The sequence below is a fragment of the Numida meleagris genome, chromosome 6 (genome assembly GCF_002078875.1).
Source record: "Numida meleagris isolate 19003 breed g44 Domestic line chromosome 6, NumMel1.0, whole genome shotgun sequence".
NCBI lineage: Eukaryota > Metazoa > Chordata > Aves > Galliformes > Numididae > Numida > Numida meleagris.
In genome coordinates, this window is record NC_034414.1 from 55,411,305 (window position 1) to 55,429,534 (window position 18,230).

The 18,230-nt window shown below is 40.2% G+C and overlaps 2 protein-coding genes across 5 annotated transcripts in view; both read right to left on the reverse strand.

Moving 5' to 3' along the window:
- On the reverse strand, positions 995-9,191 carry SNAPC1 (small nuclear RNA activating complex polypeptide 1). Its single transcript, XM_021403705.1, has 10 exons — positions 8,917-9,191; positions 8,494-8,653; positions 7,192-7,332; positions 6,622-6,726; positions 5,514-5,672; positions 5,045-5,119; positions 4,367-4,429; positions 3,591-3,732; positions 2,561-2,644; positions 995-1,499 (listed from the first exon to the last, which is right to left on the reverse strand). Exons 1-10 carry the CDS (start codon positions 9,042-9,044, stop codon positions 1,465-1,467), a joined length of 1,092 nt encoding a protein of 363 aa, XP_021259380.1. The 5' UTR covers positions 9,045-9,191; the 3' UTR covers positions 995-1,464.
- The window catches only part of HIF1A (hypoxia inducible factor 1 alpha subunit), a 30,231-nt gene continuing 23,076 nt past the window's right edge, over positions 11,076-18,230 (reverse strand). For 3 of the 4 annotated variants that reach the window (XM_021403704.1, XM_021403702.1, XM_021403703.1), the window contains exons 14-15: positions 15,511-15,637; positions 11,076-15,350 (exon numbers count right to left, since the gene is read on the reverse strand). In XM_021403704.1, the coding sequence (XP_021259379.1) occupies positions 15,199-15,350; positions 15,511-15,637 (279 nt within the window). In that variant the 3' untranslated portion in view covers positions 11,076-15,198. The remainder of the gene's footprint in view (positions 15,351-15,510; positions 15,638-18,230) is intronic. The other variant, XR_002440851.1, reaches the window with a different exon arrangement.

The window sequence follows — 18,230 nt, forward strand, 5'->3', positions numbered from 1 at the left end:
CACCCACATCCCGCTTCTAAACGTGGCATCCACACATTCAAATGTCTGCTTAGAAGATCCTTCAGCTTTGCTAAACAAATGGTGATTACTAGTATATAATTCTTCAGTCAATTACAATACGTTTTTGGCTTTTTAATAAAGCGCTTCCTTGTTGTCCATAAACAAGGGTTTGAGCGCAACACTGGTGCTTAATTATTAATTTTCCAGTGTCCAACATGTTTGTCATTTAGGCCCGTTCCTCCTTACCAACTAATGCATTTAAAATATGCCCTTTTTATATTCCAACCCTTTCTATTTCCTCTTAAGAGTTCCTTCATCTAGGTAAAGGCACTTCCATTCCTTTGGGCTTTGAAATACCTACCACACTAATTCACTCAGTGTAGGCCGCTTTTATGTCAAAAACATCTTTCCTATTTCTATCTGGTATTTATTCTTGCAGAAAAGGACACCTCAAACTCCTTGGCCTTTCTTGACAGGTTGTGTTTTTTGCAGCCGTGTTCATCTGGAGAAAATACCAAAGAATAATTATCCACTTTTTTTTTAATTATCATAGTCATAAGAGAGTACTTAAGCCTATGGCCTTATAGGGCTGAATGGTGACAGAAATGCTAGAGGATGTTACTGTTTGCAGAAAATACTCCAGTCCATGATTCTCAGTCTTTCTGCTTTTGCTGCAGTACTGTTGCCTAGCAATTGTTCCCCACTCTGTACCTGTTCTTAGTGCTAAGCTTCATGTTTATTTCCATTCCTACCTCTTTCACATCACCGCTCCAATTGATAAAGATCATTTCGAGTTCTAGTCCTGCCCTAACACGGCTTGGTGTCACCTGCAAAAATCAATAAACACGCACTGCATTTCCTCATTCAAATATACAACAAAGCCAGATCTGCTGGAGACTGAACACAATAAAAGGTTTACCATCAAGTTCATTTCCCACACCTATGGGATCCATGATAAATATTGCTGAATTTGGATGCTATAAAACGTAGCAAGTAAACCGTGAGAAATAATTTATTGTACAAATTTTAAACAGTCACTAAGTTTTACGTTCACAGATGATAAAATGTTCCAAACATCTTGTATACAGGCAAGTATTTTGTGAGCTGTTCTTTCAAGAGTGTCAGCTAAGAAGTCACTGCAAGTCAACATGAGTTCCAAGTGATTACTCTCATTATACAAACTAAATACAAGAAGTATCCATCTTCTCTCTCTTCCCATCTCAAGCAGTGCATAGCAACTTCTTCTCTCACAGGAATCATTAGCTAGGTGAATAAAGGCACGAGGTGCCGTACCGTGAGACTGCTAAAGTACACCAGTCACTACCAATATTTCAGTGTCACCTGTAGCTCTGCTCCCAGCCAATTCCTGTTGTACATCCAAAGGAATCCAAACAAGCACTCTGTGTTACATCTGACATTTACATTTTGTCATTACAATTCACATTAATGTTCTCCAACAGGATCCTAGCGTCGTCTTCTCCTCTTGGAGAGAGGTAATTCTGAAAGGAAATGAGATTTTTCTGACAAACTTTTCAATCTATCTTCCCTCCTGGGAATAATTAAAGTAGAATTAATTCTGCCCAGAAGAAGGAAATGAATTAGATGAGCTCCTGAGATTCCCTCCTAATCCCTCTCTGCGTGACTTTAAATATGAAAATAATCTTTCTAGATTCTATGGCATGTTATCGTTCAAAATATTAAATAAAATCCCACTGATTAACAAAGTACTGTACTTCCAAACTTCTTCAACTTTGAGAGCTTTCTGCTCTTCACAAACATCTTTAATACGGAATACTCACAAGATAACGCACACGACTGCTTATGGCTATTTTTTAATGCTTCAAAACTTACTGGTAAAACTATTCAAAGAACTGAGGAATACCCCCTATTTAGAGACAAAACATCTTGACAACTTGATGGAGGAGCAAATAAAATCAAGTACAATATTAAATACGCCATTGTGCCTTCAACCTGTCTAAAAGTTGAATGAATTCAAATTGTCTACAGCTAACTGAGGTGATCAGAGGATGTACTCCTTTGCTATCAACATATTTTGTTATTATTCTCTCTCGTATGAAGATAACCTTCTGCTACATACAGTTTTTGATAGAAAGTTAACTCCAAAATATGTATTCCTCAAACTCATCTATGTCATTAGACCTTTACAGAAGTTGCACGTAACCCTTTGTTTCCCTTTAAATAATAAAATTAAATCCTGTTCTTTCAGGCTAAGAGCAATTATCTCTAGTCTAGCTCTTATGTCTGCCTTCCTTTATGTAAGCAGGATCTATCAGACTATCAATGAACTGCCAGTGGAAATCGTTCTACGTACAAAAAACATCGCTCCCATGTTTTTGCCATCACGTGTGCTTGCAACAAACTGTCAGCTTCGGATTTGAGGCAACACTTTACAGGCTGAAAACTAACCTAGCTGTTGCAAGAAAGCAAAACAAAGCAGTCTAAGATATCAATTTTAGTTAAAAAAAAAAAAGCATGGTACAATTAACGAGAGCAATTAACAAAACAAGTCTACAGCCTGTTAGAATTTCAGTCATCATACCTTCTGTATCTGAGCTGTCTTCTTCTGTGATTACAGGCATCCCAATATGGCGAGTAACAGCTTCCTTTACTGCTTGCATCTCACCTGCAGATAGATTTTTAGGAAAAAATGTCAGCTTTGGGTTGTTGGGGTTTTTTTTGTTAGTTTGTTTTTTCACTTCTGCATCTCAGGTTCAGCAGTTAGAAGACTGTTCTCTTGCATCTGTATTGACTTTCCAGTCAAAGGCTGTGAAGAAACACCTGTTTCCCAGTATCTTCATATGGCTCACTAGAGAAACCCTCAATAACAAGCAACTAACAATATTAATCACCAGCTCAGTTCAAAGATTATTCAAAATTCCTCTCCTTATTCCCTCTCCAACACTTCATCTACTGTTCTGAAGCAAAGGCAATGTGGCCTAATGCCTAATGCCACCTCTGAAGAGGGCTGAATTTTCTCGGAAGCTAAGTACATCAGAAGACAGACTTTGGAACTTTGAAATCATTGTCTTCAAAATGGTTTATTCAAACTACCTCACTGCTCAATCTTAGTTAACCTTTAATAAACAAGAAGTCAAATGAAAGACTGAAATGGATGAGCAACTTCTATCAGTTAGAAGTTGGACATCAGAAAGCTGACTTCCTTCAGAAAACAAAAGCCACTCCCATGCCTTCAGAACTGGGAGATAGAGATCAAAGTAATATCTTCCAAGTCCAAAGGAAAAAAAAAAGAGATGCAGAAGCAGGGATGTGCAATTACTTGGAACATGAGTAAGTGCAAAAAACTATACCAGTCCAGTTTCTTGAGATCCGTAAATGAATCATAGATTCACAGAATGGTTTGCATTGGAAGAGACCTTTAAGATCATCCAGTTCCACTCCCTGCTGTAGGCAGGGACACCTGTCTCCAGAGCAGGGTGCTCACAGCCCCATCCAGCCTGGCCCTGAATGTTTCCAGGGAGGGGGCATCCACAGCCTCACTGGGCAACCTGTTCCAGTGTCTCACCACCCTAACAGTAAAGAATTTCTTCCTAAACACAATGGAAAAGTACCTCTTATTTCCAGAGAACCTCTTTTCTCTGCTGGCTGTGGTCTCCCACTGTTTTTTTTACTTCGTCTTGGAGATTTCCCATAATCCGATCCTGATTCAGAAGACTCTAATATTACTTGACGATGTCTTCTGGATTTGGAGGCCTAGAAGGTAAATATATGTAAAAATGATTTTAAAAAAAGTTTAACTGCTATAGCCATGTGTTACTGTACATCACCTAGTGCTTCATTCATAGGTCTGAACTGCTGTACATTCCAGAGCTCTGTTTCGTTTCATAATGAATTCTCCAATAAACAATTTAAATAAACAAATAATGTTGCGATGTTTATCGTAGGTCCGCCGTAAGAAAGATAATTCAACAATACTTTTGGAGTAGTACTTAGGGAAACAATGTTCCAAAAATTTCCAGTTGGCTTTAAACCCTCAAGTTCCATTTTCAAAAGCTTCAAACATCTAAGCCTCAAGGAACCATTAAACTCAAGTACTTTTTAATTCCATTTACTTAAAATTCCATCTACTTAAAAACAGACAAAAGATATCTTGTAAATGAAAAACCTCCAGGCACAGACCATACTGGCATTGTTTCCATAAATCTAACAAAAATAATAAGAACTTCACATTTTCCCTACGTCTTAGATATGGAAACTAGAACATTCAAAAGCTGAATTACAGAGTGCAATTTTAAATCCTTCCTTTCTGATCAACTGTTTACATTGTTAGTACTTAAAACTATCATTTAGAAATAAATACATCCCTATCATCAAATTATACACCTACCTCAACAACTGCAGAATAAGACTTGCGTTTGATTCTAGCCAAAGCATCTGCTCTTTCAGAACCCTGCAAAGAAATAAAAGGATTACTCAGAAAAAGGTTTCATTTTCTATTACAGTAACATTAAAACGAACTCTTAAACCAGACTTAACCGGTATTTCACCATCGCTGTAATTCCCTAATAAATGGCGACAAATTGCTTCTTAAATAAAAAAAAGTTCAAGTTCCATTAAGAAACTGAAGGATTGCCTTCAGTTACACACTCAGGAACAGAAGATAAGGCTTGAAACTTCACTTCTTAGTCAAATTCAAGGTTGAAACAAGCAGGCAAATACAATACAAGAGAATTTTGTCGCACAAAAAGTGGTTATTGCATTTAGGTGAAACTCCAGGAGGAATCACAAAGGTATTTGGCCAAGAAAATACAGCTCTTTCCCTTGCTTGCCTGAAAGCGGCTGCATCTTTTTAATACAAGCATCCAAGAACTATCACAGCAGTGAAGGCTCAAAGCTTAACAGAAAACAATGCAATTTAAATTAAAAATCCCAACTCTGCTAGTTATCCCTGGAACTTACTTTGACTCTGTCAAGCCCTGAAATGTACCACTTAGCCTGTAGTCTTAAGGTAAGAAATTAACAGATTTTGCCTGTGCAATGTAGCAAACAAGTTCATTCTTCTTACTTCTGATTTTAGTGAAGTTCCTTCTTCCATTCTGTTTGGCATTTCATCAGCTTCTTTAGCTTTTAGTAACAATTTCTGAAAAACACAAAACAGAATATTTTTTAAACATCAGTCATTCACAAAGCAGTAACCACATATGCCCATTCTCTTCACTAATCTCACACTATGACCTTTCCTTGACCACAAACTGCCACAGAGATATTTCATGCAGTCATTCTAATACCATCCACAAATCAGTTATTCCAGGGCTTACCTTTATGCAAACATTCGTGTTATCATAGAGCCAGTATCACACACAAGTCACTGTCCTTTCCGCCACACCATAGCTCTACTTGAGTTTTACTCATTTCATGTCTTCAGTGTTCCAGCTCCTTCTACTCAAGACTGAGATTCCCACTCTATGCCAGTTCTTACACTCTCACATAACCTGTTAAATTGCCACAGCATCATGGTTGGTATTATTACCTACCAATCTATTTTGCTGCCATTCCTGATGCTCCAAAGCTATGTCTTTAAGAGAAACTACAAATTCATCTTTTATCAAGCTCAGGGCCTTGTCTGGCTGGGATTTGTCAGCTGATATGGCACATTTCATTTTCTGATAGTGCTCATGAATATTCATCAGTTCCTAAAACAGGAAAAAAGACACTTTTCAGGAAAAAGATTACAGCAGTAAAGCAATACGAGTTCGCACTGAAGAAAACCAAGATTATATAATTTTAGGAGACCACTGAACTAACAGAAATGTTAGAAATAGATTATTTATATCAGTTCAGCTTCAGGGAGCCTAGCAATAACATTACCTAGTGCTTTCCCATCAGTGCACCAAATAAGCAAAAGAAGAAAGAGTATCTTTTGTTGTTTAAACTAAGAAGAAATCTCAGTGACACCGAGGCTCAGCTCTCATAGAGGTTTCAGTCCAATACGGCACCTTTTTCATCTCTTCTGAGGAACTACTTTATAGTCTTCTCACACTGACATTTCAGAGATAACTGGATTTTTTTTAAGCAAGGACCTACTACTGAGTCACAACGTGCAATGCAAGCTATAGCCTGCTTGAATTACTGTTTTGTTTTGTTGTGTTCTTTTTTTTTACATAAATATTTTACATGTTAAAGAAAACCAAGTTTTAAAAGGAGAAATAGAGGTTAGATAAGGCTATAATCTTGCAGGTGATTAAGCTTTTATTACTAGTACCCAGCCTTCAGCTGCAATCTGCAGACACAACAAAACAAACCTGCCTTCCCCAACTCATCATTTTCCTTTTTTTTTGTTTGCCCAAGTGACAGCCATCCATTTTTCCCTCTATTATTTACACCTTATTGAGGCAAAGCCAGAAAACATGGGAGCGTGTGGTACGGGTACCATACGGTAACAACAGGTACAGAAGTTCTTCCAAAATAAATACCGTGTCTCTGAATATTCAGAAAAAATTGCTGAGACAGACGATTACCTTAGTCTGCATTCCAGAAGGAATGCATAAGGGACAGTCTTGGACTAATTAGAGAATGTATAGCATTTCAATAACAGAAGAAAAAAGAAACCAGTGGTTATATCATAGTTTGAAGTTACTGTACCTCCAGAGCATCATTCGTGATGAGGCTGCTTACTCTGTTACTTGGGTCCTTAAATTCTTCTTTACATTCATTCTCCTGAATCTTCTTCTTAGTTCTGTAGTTTAGCTAGAGCAGGAGACAAGGCTTTGTAACTTAAACAGTCAACTTAAACCGCCCCTAGTCTTGAAAGTTTTAACTGCATATCCAACAGTCAAGTGATGCTGAAAGGCATAAAACTATCTCATCAACAACAGCACGCATCTTTATTGCCAAGCACTCAATCAGCACTTTTCCAAAATTATTCCCTAGTCAAGAATTTAATCCAGCACTTGAACTCAAGAGTTCAGCATTTGCGCAAATCATAAGGCATCTCAAATTATAAGAACATTAGATACTGAAAAAAACATTTTCAGGTGAGAAGGATGCTATGTTCAAACATCCTCTAAGCTTTATGTTATGTACCTAGTTACATAAAGCAAGACACAGTGCATCTTAACACAGCATCAAACACACCAGTGCTGTTGAACTGCCAGGCATTAAAAGCTGAAGATATTTTATTAAAAGTGGTAGGTTGTTAACAAAATAACTCACCAGCTTTGGCATTGCTGTGAAATGGAATGCTCTGGCACAACGCAGTGTCCTAAAGATGTATGCTGCATCATAATGCTGGGAATTTATCAGATCCTGTTGAAAGCTCTGGACTTCAGGCCAATCCTTGAGTGCAATTCTGATCTGCAACAAATCAAAAACAATATTGTTATGCTGCTCTGCTCAAGAAAGTCTTTCTCATTTCTTGCTTTCTCTCCTCTCCCACCTGCTAGGCCCACTTCATTTTCACTCCACCTAAGCTACTTTCTTGGATGATTCCTGAACTCTCCAACGTTTGCTGTATAGCAGCGGCCTTAAAATTGCCTAAATTCATCTCTGTAAAAGGCAATTACTTCTCTATAATTAAGATTTTTGATGCAATGACATCACTGTAGAATACTTTGTTTCCTGTGTAAGGAATTTGGACTCAGTTGTGCATATGCACACAATATGCACAATTGTTTCTGTACAAACCACTTGCACTGATTTTCTAACTCATTTCTATACCAATCTCCTCTCCTAGGGGCAGCAAGGAAGCATGCGTCGTTCAGATATTCAAACTTTCCATCTATTTACAAATTCCACTTCTAGTTTTAACAGGAGCTGGAAATAATTTAACCAGTCTTCATTCTGTTGAAATTCTAATAAATAACTGAGGCTCTCATGGAGTTCTCTCCACACTTGACGAGAACATTCTAGCTTCCCACTGTCTGCAGAGAAAGACCTCAGTGTCCTGGTGGACAATAGGATGGCCATGAGCCAGCAGTGCGCCCTTGTGGCCAAGAAGGCCAACAGTGTCCTGGGGTACATTAAAAAGCACGTGGCCAGCAGGTCAAGGGAGGTTATCCTTCCCTTTCTACTCTGCTTTAGTGGGGCCACATCTGGACTATTTTGTCCAGTTCTGGGCTCCCCAGTTCAAGAAAGACAGGGAACTTTTGTAGAGAGAACAGCAAAGGGCCACAGAGATGAACAGGGGCTTGGAACATCTGTACGAAGGAAGACTGAGAGACCTGGGACTGTTCAGCCCGGAGAAGAGAAGACTGAGAGCTGATCTCCCCACTGTTTATAAATATCTAATTTGTGGGAGTCAAATGGATGATGGCAGGCTCTTTTCAGTGGTGCCCAGCAACAGCACAAGGAGCAATGGGCACAATCCAGAACGTAAGAACTTCCATACAAGCATGAGGAAGAATTTCTTTACTATAAGGGTGACAGATACTCTTAGCAACACTTTCCAACGTTAATAATTCCATGAAAATATCTCATGTCCCTCACCCGCCAAGGAGGAGGCTTGGTAGCAGTTACCTTTATTTTCGGCTGGCAGAGCTGCGTGTTGTAGAGCCCATACAGAAGGTACAGAGCACCGACTCTGATCTGGAAGGCATACGGCGGCAAGAAGTACTGCTGGGCCAGCTCTAAGGTCTTCTTTGTGATCTTATTCCTCTCCAGAGCTCTCATTCTACCACTACAGCAAACAGAAAGGAGTACATTGCAGCAACTGACCGTAAAAGCACAGGTGTCACAGCATACATAACACAGCAGCAAGCTTTAGGAGCTTTAAAACGTTACCACAGGGCTCAAGCTCTTGACAGTCTCGACAGCTGGCCGCGCCCTACGTTCATGAACAGCACTGCGTGCAGTAAATTAGATCCGGAGTGAAAAAGGCAACACTCTACGTTACATTGCTTAATGCCAACCCGCAAGGGCACGGCAGGGCCGATCACTCACTGGAAGATGGTGTGGAAGCGGCGCTCCCGCCACAGCTCAGCGAAGCGCTCGAAGCGCACGGTGTCGGCCTCCTGGAAGGCGCCGAGCAGCGCCTCGCAGTCCTCCTGCAGCCCGGGCACGGCGCTCATCGCCCCGGCTCCCAGCACTCAGCCCGGCACCCAGCTCAGCCCGCCGCCATTACGCGCCGCCCGGCGGCCCCTCAGGGCGCCTGCGCAGCTCCCGAGCATGCGCACTGCTCCCTGTGGGGGCTCCCCGTGAGGGAGGGCGGCGGGGCCGGGCCGTGTAGGGTTGAACTGCGTCCGGCGCTCCCCGCATGCACCGCCACACGTAGGCGGGCGGGGAGCGAGGGGCCGCGGCTGCCGGGCTGCACGTAGAGTGGGTGGGCGCGGCCTCAGCGCGGTGCGGAGCGGGCTCTGGCGGCTCCCCGGCCCCTCGCTCCCCGGCGCACGTAGGCGCGGGCGGCAGCTGAGGCGGCGGAGAGCGGCCGGAGCGCAGGTCTGTGCGAGGGAGAGCGGGGCGCACCGGGCGGTGCGGGGAGCGGGGCTTGGGTGGTTTGTTCGTTTGTTTCTGAAAATACATCTTGTTTATGTGGTGTTCAGAGACATAGGGCATCCCCTATGCGACCATCCCCTGTGCGACCCTGGCTTCGCTATTGAAAGAATGCTGACGCTGTGGGGAGTTACAGCGTTCCTCTCGCCCCATGCGTGCGGACCCCGATGGCCTTAGGAAGCACAAGGCGGTTCCGCAGCGTGGAGCGGGGTCTTCATGAGGCAGAGGCCATCCCCCTCTCTGCAGCAGTTACAGGGGTTACCCCTTCGCGTGAAGGGAGCGATGCAGTGTGTTTGATGAATTGTGATTGTGCGGTCGTGGTTTCTCGGAGGATTTGTTCTTCTGTAAGGCAGGTAGGGCTGCACATCACCGCGCTTGGTAAGAGGATGGAGCAGGGACGAGGCTGTTGCGTGCGTGTGTTAATGTAGTAAGTCCTTCCTCGCAGAAAGCTTGGCTACAGCGTAAAGAGGGGGAAAAAGCAACGGGATCTTCTTGCAGGATTCCCATTCTGCTGCTTTTGCAATGAAATGACGTTTTTCTTAGGCTGATTAACCCTCCACGTTTCTTGGTGAACTGTTTTTGTTCAGTGCTCCTTCATGTTCTTTATGTTTTAACTGACAAACGCTTTCCAAGGAACAGCGTGCTGGTCACCATATCTTCTTCATATAACTCCTCAACAAAAGGATACGAGTTCCCACTTGTCCTGGCTTATAAGATGGAAGTTAAGAAGCTATTTATCCTGCATAGACATAGCTATAAATAACAGGTTTCTCAAGTTGCACATGGCATAGGGTATCTCATTTATTTTTGAGGACCTTACGTGTTTAGAACACGTTTTCAAACTGAAAACATGAAAGTAAATCTTGTTTTCATGAATATAAATCACACACGTGGAAGTTTTAATATGCTGTTTAACAAAAACATGTACAAACATCACTAATGCTAAATGATGGGCTCATACTCTACTGTTGACAGCACTTGTGCGTGCCTTCTGCTTTCAGACTTCTTCCCAACAAAACAAAAACATTGCAGGAGATTTCTTATCTGTGCAATGGGATGCAGAATTCAGTTGGCAGGATCTTGGGATTCTTACTGTCTTATTATTTGCATGTGTTGAGAGCAACTGAAATCACCTAGAGAATCATCTTGATTTGTGGTTGCTTCTGTTTTGTTCCTAAGGGTGTTCTTGATTACTCAGAGGTTTCTTTTAAAACTTTTGTCCCACTGGCTCCATATCCATTGCTCTCTTCTCTATGGTTCCCCACAGCAGCACCTGCACAATCCCTGGTGGTAGACTTGAATTGTATGCTTTATCTCTTCTTTTCAAGGGCATAGTGTACTTAATTAGATGGGATAACCATTGTGAGTGGTTTTGGCTGTAAGGGCGAAAACAATTTATAAATGCTTTTGGAAAACAGACCATGTGTATGTTCAGTGACCAAGGTTGTTGACTTCAGCAGGAGGTGGGTTGCAACTCAGACACGCAAGTTTCAGTTGTGCTGCATAGTGTGTATTTACTACTTTTTTTTTTTTTTTTTGGAGTGTTTTTGCCATGTCCGTCTTTCAGAACTGGGATAATTGATGAACAGAAAGATCACAGATGTCACAAATTAGAAACAAACCCTCTCTTTTATTGAATTTTATACTGTTACACAATCAAAAAGAAGTACAATCACAAGTATGTCAAAATGTTTTCAAGAGAAATACAATTGCAATAGGTTGTACTTGGTTCCAGAAAAGAATTCCATCAAAATATACCACTTTTTCATGAGAGAATACTGCAGTTATTCACAAAATCTACCATACTGTATAAATCCAGTAGCAAACTCTTAACTTTTTGGTAACTTGGCAAGCTTTGCTCAAGGTAAGCAGGGAAGCAGAAGGAAAATGACACCTCAAGTTTTAGAACATGGACCAAAATCACAGCTCTTGAGATTGGAGCTTTCCAGGGAGTCAAGCGTATGATTGCTAATGAAAGCTGGATATCGAGCTCACGAGTTCCTATGACAATACTGGCCTTCCTACAGAGTACTCCTGGCCTGTGAAATGTTTCTTTTCATGCTGGATAATTGCAATCTGAATAATATCCATAAGTGCAGTGACATTTGGGTGAATTGTGTGCGCTGTTCAGTAGCAGCTCATCAGAGGGGATGGAGAACAGATGATTGACCTCAGGCCTATCCTCTAGTGCCTGCCTCGCAGTAGGAGGGTGCTCCTGCCTCCTGGATTCATGGAAGAAAATGATTCATTCAGTGGTTTAACAACAGAGGAAGCCTGCTAACAGATACCAGTGGAACAGCTCCCATTTCTGTCTTCAGCTACCCTTGTTTAGCTGTTTACATAATGAAAGTTACTACTATATATGCGGTTGTTAAACCTGTAATATTTTTTGATCCCTATACCTTTATTTCATTGCTAGCACGTAGAGTTTTAATTGTTCTTTCTGGCATCTGTCTCTTTAAAGTGATTCATAATTACAGTCAGGGAATTTGTGCGTACAACAGGAATGGAAACTGTTAATAGTAAAGTGTTTCTGTTATACCTAAAGGCTTTTCAAGATCAATATACAGTCCAAGCCCATCTTACTACATGGCAGAAGGTGCGGTAGGAAGCGTGCACTCCGGACTCCAGGCAACATTAAGTATATTACACCTAAGTTGCTGGACAACCACTCAGTGATATGCATGGTTTGATTACTGCTGCAGTCCTGATAAGCTGCTGAAAGCAACTTTGTTCCTCTTACTTTGTGGAAAACATAATTTAGCACGTTTGCAAAAGCAAATACTGCATCCAGCTGCAGTTCCTTCTTTACTACTGGTGAAGAGTAAGTGCTCTAAGATAGTGCCTCAACACTTCAAGAAAAAAAAACTTACCCAAAATTATGAAGCAAACCTATAGAAATGAATGTATACAAAAATCCTGACCTCCAAAGAAGGGTTAGCATGAGGGTGTAGAGTCCTGAAATCTAAGGAAAGAAAGTGTGGCAGCTAAAAGGACTGCCCCCAGGTTTTGCAAACCTGTAGCGATGTTTAGCACAGCTCTGACTAGCCCAGAGCCATGTTACTTTCCCATGCTTTCTTCAGCATTTCTAAGAGCTGAGGAGCTGTTCTCAGTAACTACAGTGCATTGTTCTTAGTCTTAAAAACGTAGGGAAGCTAAAACTTCTGGAGTACAGATACAGCGGGCAGGGCCTGAGAATTACTGTTACAAGAATTAGGGCTTGGTGAGAGGGGGGGGGGAAGGGAACAGTTGAAATCTTCTGTGTAATTTTAAAGGTTACGTTTTCAGGCTGAGGCTCTTTAATTTTGCAGTTGCCCAGAGTGCAGACTGCTCCGCGTACTGCAGTTCAGTCTCATTTCATTCACCTCTACAAGCACAGTAAACAACATGCTGTGCCTCGTTAGTACGTATGACAGAAAACCTATATGAATGAGGAAGAGTCTTAGGTGAAATAGTGCTCATTTAAACCTATGTCTGCTGGTGCCTTTCTTAAGCCTTTACCGACTTTCCTATCGCAACTTCTACTGCTGCTGGAGAAAGTGCTGCCATGGGAAGCACGCCATCCACACGTAAGGGTTTCACTACAAACCCTTAGTATTTACTAGGTGTGTATATTCAAGATGTTCTCTCTGCCCAAATCCTGAAGTCCACGCTTAGTGCTTTTCTCTCCCTATGCAACTTCTACTCCAACACACAACCATATTCTGCTACCAGTGCCTTATCTTTTTACGTTGATTGTTTAGTTTCACTAGCACAGCTGTGGCAGTTTGGAAAGTGCTCTTGCTTCAATAAAACTGTAACAGTATTTTTAAGAAGCAGGTTAAGCTTATACACCATTACATTGATTTCAAAGTACTCTAAAGGAGTTCAATGAAACCAAAGTTTCCAAAACAAATAGTGACATTCCGCATTTCATTTCTTACATTGAAATAAGTTTCTTAAAGTAGTTTGGAGAATGCATAGAATATCTTGACCCTATTTACACGTTACAAAGTTGTATCAGTAATGTGTTTTAGGACAGCAAAGTTACCGAGTCAACAGCATAACAATTCAGAACAACCTTTCTTTATATCATAGATCATCAGCTTCATTTCTCACTACAGTTTTAAGTTCATCCTTAATTGATCCCTCTTGTCAATTTTATCTTTTCCTGCTTTCCAGTGTTACCTTGATAATGCTTCCAGAGACAAGCCTCTAAGCTGTTCTCAAGGGAAAAGCTTTTTTGCTCTGAAGTAACACAAATATGCTGTCTTCTCCCTTTCAAGTTTGCTAACTGGTGCGATAACAGATTAAAAAATTTAACATCTTTGGCCAGCGGTAGTACAACACTGTCTAGGAGAATTTAGTACTGAATAGGCTCAAGTAATTAAGTTGGAGATGGTATGATCCAAATAAGGAAGCTGTGATTTCCAATAAGTCTAAGTTAAAAAGGGAACACGGATGAACAGTAACCACTAACAAAAATATAAATTATCTCATTTTTCTCAGATAACACACTCCCCAAGGGGGCCTGGTCCACATATAGTTTATTGATGTAAGAAAACAATACAGTTAGTGTTAGATCCAACCACAAAGAGCAAAAGAACGAGTGAATGAAGGTTTTGTACAGTACATATAGGAAAATAAGATGTTTGTGACAACTATATATTTCTAAATAAAAAGGCTTCTAAATATATTCAAGTTATTGAAATCTACACGAAAATATACGGATGTTAATAGCAACAAGGTGCTTAAAACCAAAACATTAAAATATTGAGCAACTCGATGTACTAGATAAAACTGCTAACAATGCAAGATGTTTTACAATCTGCTTGAAATATCACCTATACCACACAGGGTAAGCTGAACATTTAGATTTAAGGTCATACACAATATTAGCATTAACTTCAACAACTACAGGCAGGGATTTCCTTTAAGCTGGCAAAGTGACTACTTTAAGAACATCAAACTCTCTCTCTAAATTGAGAATGTACCCAAATAAAATGCTGTTAGCCCTTCCCAGATAAATCCTTTCCCTTCAACTAATCACACTCTTAAGTCAAAAGCGTCAGACAGCATTTAAGAACAATTTATTTTACAATGTGACTAAAATAATGACATAATCCAGGTTTTAACATGATTTCGTAGGCAAACAAAAGGTTCTTCTTAAAAACTAGTTTTTATAAATGCAGATATATTGCATGAGGAACTGCTGGTATTTTTTAAGAAAATATATTGTGCGATTGTGGCTACAATGCACTGCTGCAAAGCATCGTTGTTTCTTATAAAAAAAATATTAAAATAAAAAAAAAAACTTACTTGAACATAAAGAGTAAGAGAGCACAAATCTTCCAGCTACCTATGAAGAGCAGGATGGAAGTATTGCCAGTTTCTCACGTGCTGACATTTTACTAATGACAGATTTTGGTGACCAACTCCCCAGCCAAAAAATAAATAGTTTTTTAAAATCAGGTGCATATTTCTAAGCTGCTATTGCAAGTGTGTTTTAAATGTAATGGACTTTAAAGTGTATGTACCAAAGAATTATAAAAATGCACTACAGTTTGAGTTACTGTTACATAAAGAACGTATTAAAAAGACTGTCAAAATAAGTAGAAAGGGGATCAAAACTGAACTAACTGAATTAGTGCAGTACTGTAGCCAGGCTTCTAAAATCAGATATAGAAAATATAAATAGACTGCTTTAGGTGATGATTCACCAGTGTCCAAAAAAGGAACAACTACTGTGAAAGCTCAGTTAACTTGATCCAGAGCTCTGAGCAGTTCTTCACCCTGTAGCAGGTTTCTGTTGCCTTGTACGGGAGCATTTACTTCACAATCGTAACTCGTGAGTTGGGGTAGTCCACTTTCATCCATCGACTGCCCTAGAAGTTTACTCGCTATGTCTATAGAGGGAGGGGAAGGAAAAAAGTGCACTTTATTCACTTTCCTCCCAGATTTTTCAGGAATGAGATGAGCTCGGGTACGTTACGTTTGTATCAGTTTTCTTTCACAGCCCCTGCCCCCCTCTACATACTTTTTTTTTTTTTTTTTAAAGATACTAACCAGTTGATAGTAGAATGATTGTCTTTTGCTCCACTCCATTATGACCGTTGGTTTTGCATGCCTTTACACGTTTCCAAGCAAGCGATGCGTTTCCTCCACGGTCACCTGTCTGCTGGAATAAAGACCCCTAGGAGAAAGTAAAACAAAAACCTCTTTATTGCATAGTGCATCTTTCTGGCCTTCTGCATCCCTCTTCCAAACTAGGGGTCCCTGTCACTGATTACTGATGTTGGCTTTATTACAATGTACAGTGGACTTCATTCAGAACTGAGATCAAATATAATTCCAAGTATAGTAGCCTTTAAAAAAAACGGGATCAGATTTCAAGGGGTTACCTCCCTTACACAAAGTAATTATTGAATCCTGGTTATCACCGGCGACCGGGCTCAAGGTTGGCATGGACAGGTACACATACACACCCATTTAATTACCACTGCTCTCATGTGAGTAACTATCAGGTTTCCACTGAAGTCTCTAATGGTTTTCTGCGCTGGCGTTAGTAGCACGGACAGGAGAGTCAGGAAGCTCGGTCAGTTGATTTTATCTGCATTTAAATTGTAAATTCTGCTTGCGTGCAGGTTACTGCCACCAACCCATCTGATCTAAGGCTCAAGGGGAATGCAGTCCTGAGCCATTCTATTGCAGATACAGCTCCTTAGCATATTCTTTTGCTGGCAGCATCCAAGATGTGGAGATCAGAAAGCTTTTAAAAGCTCCGTATAATTAGGATAAGAAAAAGCCACCACTGAAACAAAGATGGGATGGAAGGAAAAAACACCATCTTAGTAACAAGGGGTTGAATCTGCAAAATTTTGCCTTGTTAGTAATGCTGACTGTTGCGAAAGAAGAACAAGTATTTAAGAATGCTGCCATTATCCTGAGCACTTAAAGTAGTAAGGGACACGTTTTCGGGTTATTAAACATGCATGCAAGTCAAAAAGACAGTTGTATAACAGGAGTTAAACAACTCAGAAGCTGCATCTCATAGTAAGATAAGTTCACCTGTTTTGTTCCTGTTTTGTTGTTCATTGTTTTCCTACTGTGAATGTATTACAGCCCTCCATACGAAGAAAGATAGCTCACTTCTTTCCCCTTTAATTATTTGGATCGTTATTTCATAATCTTACTGTAGTACGCCTTGTCCTTGTCTAATTCTCTCATTTTCCAGAAAACCTGGAGTTTTATTTTATTTTGTCTTCAATTATTTTCACTCTTTGCAATATTAAATACTGCTTCCATACAGCTAGGAAGTCGTGGCAAGTTTTTGTACAATTCCAAATCGCTATGTGATACAAGCCTGGATTTAATTTAATTTTTCTTCTGTGCATGTGCAAGGCCTAGTTTGTACACTCAGAAATCCATTTTGGAGAGAGAAACCAGATGACAAAAGTGTTTGCTTGTAATTACGTCAGTAAGACCCCCACTACATGGAACATTCAGCTTCTGACTGTGCAGAAACTGTCAAAATATTTATAACACTCATCAGATAGAGAAAGAAAGTTTAGCAAAAGGTGAAATTTATAAGCTTTAAAAAGGCACTCAACATAGAAGTCTGTGTTCATTACAGTAGATAATATAGAACTGCTTGTGTTCTGCTACTTTGAAATACCTATCAGCACCACTATAGCACAGCCATAGCACCACTGCATGAGAAAGAGGCAACGAAAGGCAATAAAACTTGTAGCAGAGCTGTGAATTCTTAAGAGCTACTGGAAGCAACAGAACTACATGCATGGAAGTGCAAAGCATTTAGCAAATAAGATCAATAGCATAAGTATGTTCGTTGTGTTGTTTTGTTGGTTTTTTTAAATCTGCTAACCCCATAACAAAAGAAAAAAAAAAAGGATGTATTAATGCTTGTATTAGCAATGCTAAGACTGCATACAGTGATTTCTTGCACGACCACACCATTCAGAGAAGTAACCCTGCACTGTAAGACATGATGGATGACTACATCTAGGAGATGGACGGGCTGCTGGAGAAACAAAATCTCAAAGGCTACGATGCAGTAGAAAAAAACAAGAATTAACTGTGTAGACACTTAAGAGAAGTGGGAATTTGCAATGAAACCAAGAAGAGAGATGCAAATCATTGCAAAGCCCAAGATTTCAAACTACTAAAAAATGACAGTAAGAATCAAAGAGTATAGAGACAAAATACCCTTAGAGAAGATAACAAGTTGAATAGTGCCGATGAAGTGACAGAAGTCTAAGAATATCTAAAAAGTTCCTTTTCAATAGCTTTGATGGACAACGATGTGGTACTTTCAATCACAAACTAGAGAAACAACGCACGTGGTAGCGATGCAAGTTTGCTAGATTACGTGAATTCTTTTCCTTTGTAGTTCAGATGGTATTGTTATCTGACCAAATTAAAAAAAGGAACCTCAGACTCAAAGAGAAATGAAAGAATAAGAAGCATAAGACCACTGTCCGGTACTCACAAATATGAAAACTGAGTTTGAAAGCAGAAGTGAAATAAATACGACAGTTTTGCCTCACATTTGTGCATTCTGCTAATGAAGCATGCCTCCTCGCATGTATGTGCACAAATATCTTCTACCTAATCAAGGTAGGTACAGAGGGCACTTTGAAACAACTGACAGTAAGAGAACTAAAACAAAGTATTTGCAAATACGAGGGAATTTCATGCCCAAACAGTTATCTCTGATCCCAAGATTCCATTGCATACCAACAGCTAAACTCGGGAGTCTGCACTGA

Bases quoted from the DNA above. Each gene is read 5' to 3' on its own strand.
- SNAPC1 (XM_021403705.1), bottom strand. From the start codon at position 9,044: ATGAGCGCCGTGCCCGGGCTGCAGGAGGACTGCGAGGCGCTGCTCGGC. The intron at 5,673-6,621 runs GTACAGTAACTT...TTCCTGTTTTAG, and splicing joins TCACGAATGATGCTCTGGAG to GAACTGATGAATATTCATGA. The intron at 5,120-5,513 runs GTAGGTAATAAT...TGTGTTTTTCAG, and splicing joins AATGGCAGCAAAATAGATTG to AAATTGTTACTAAAAGCTAA.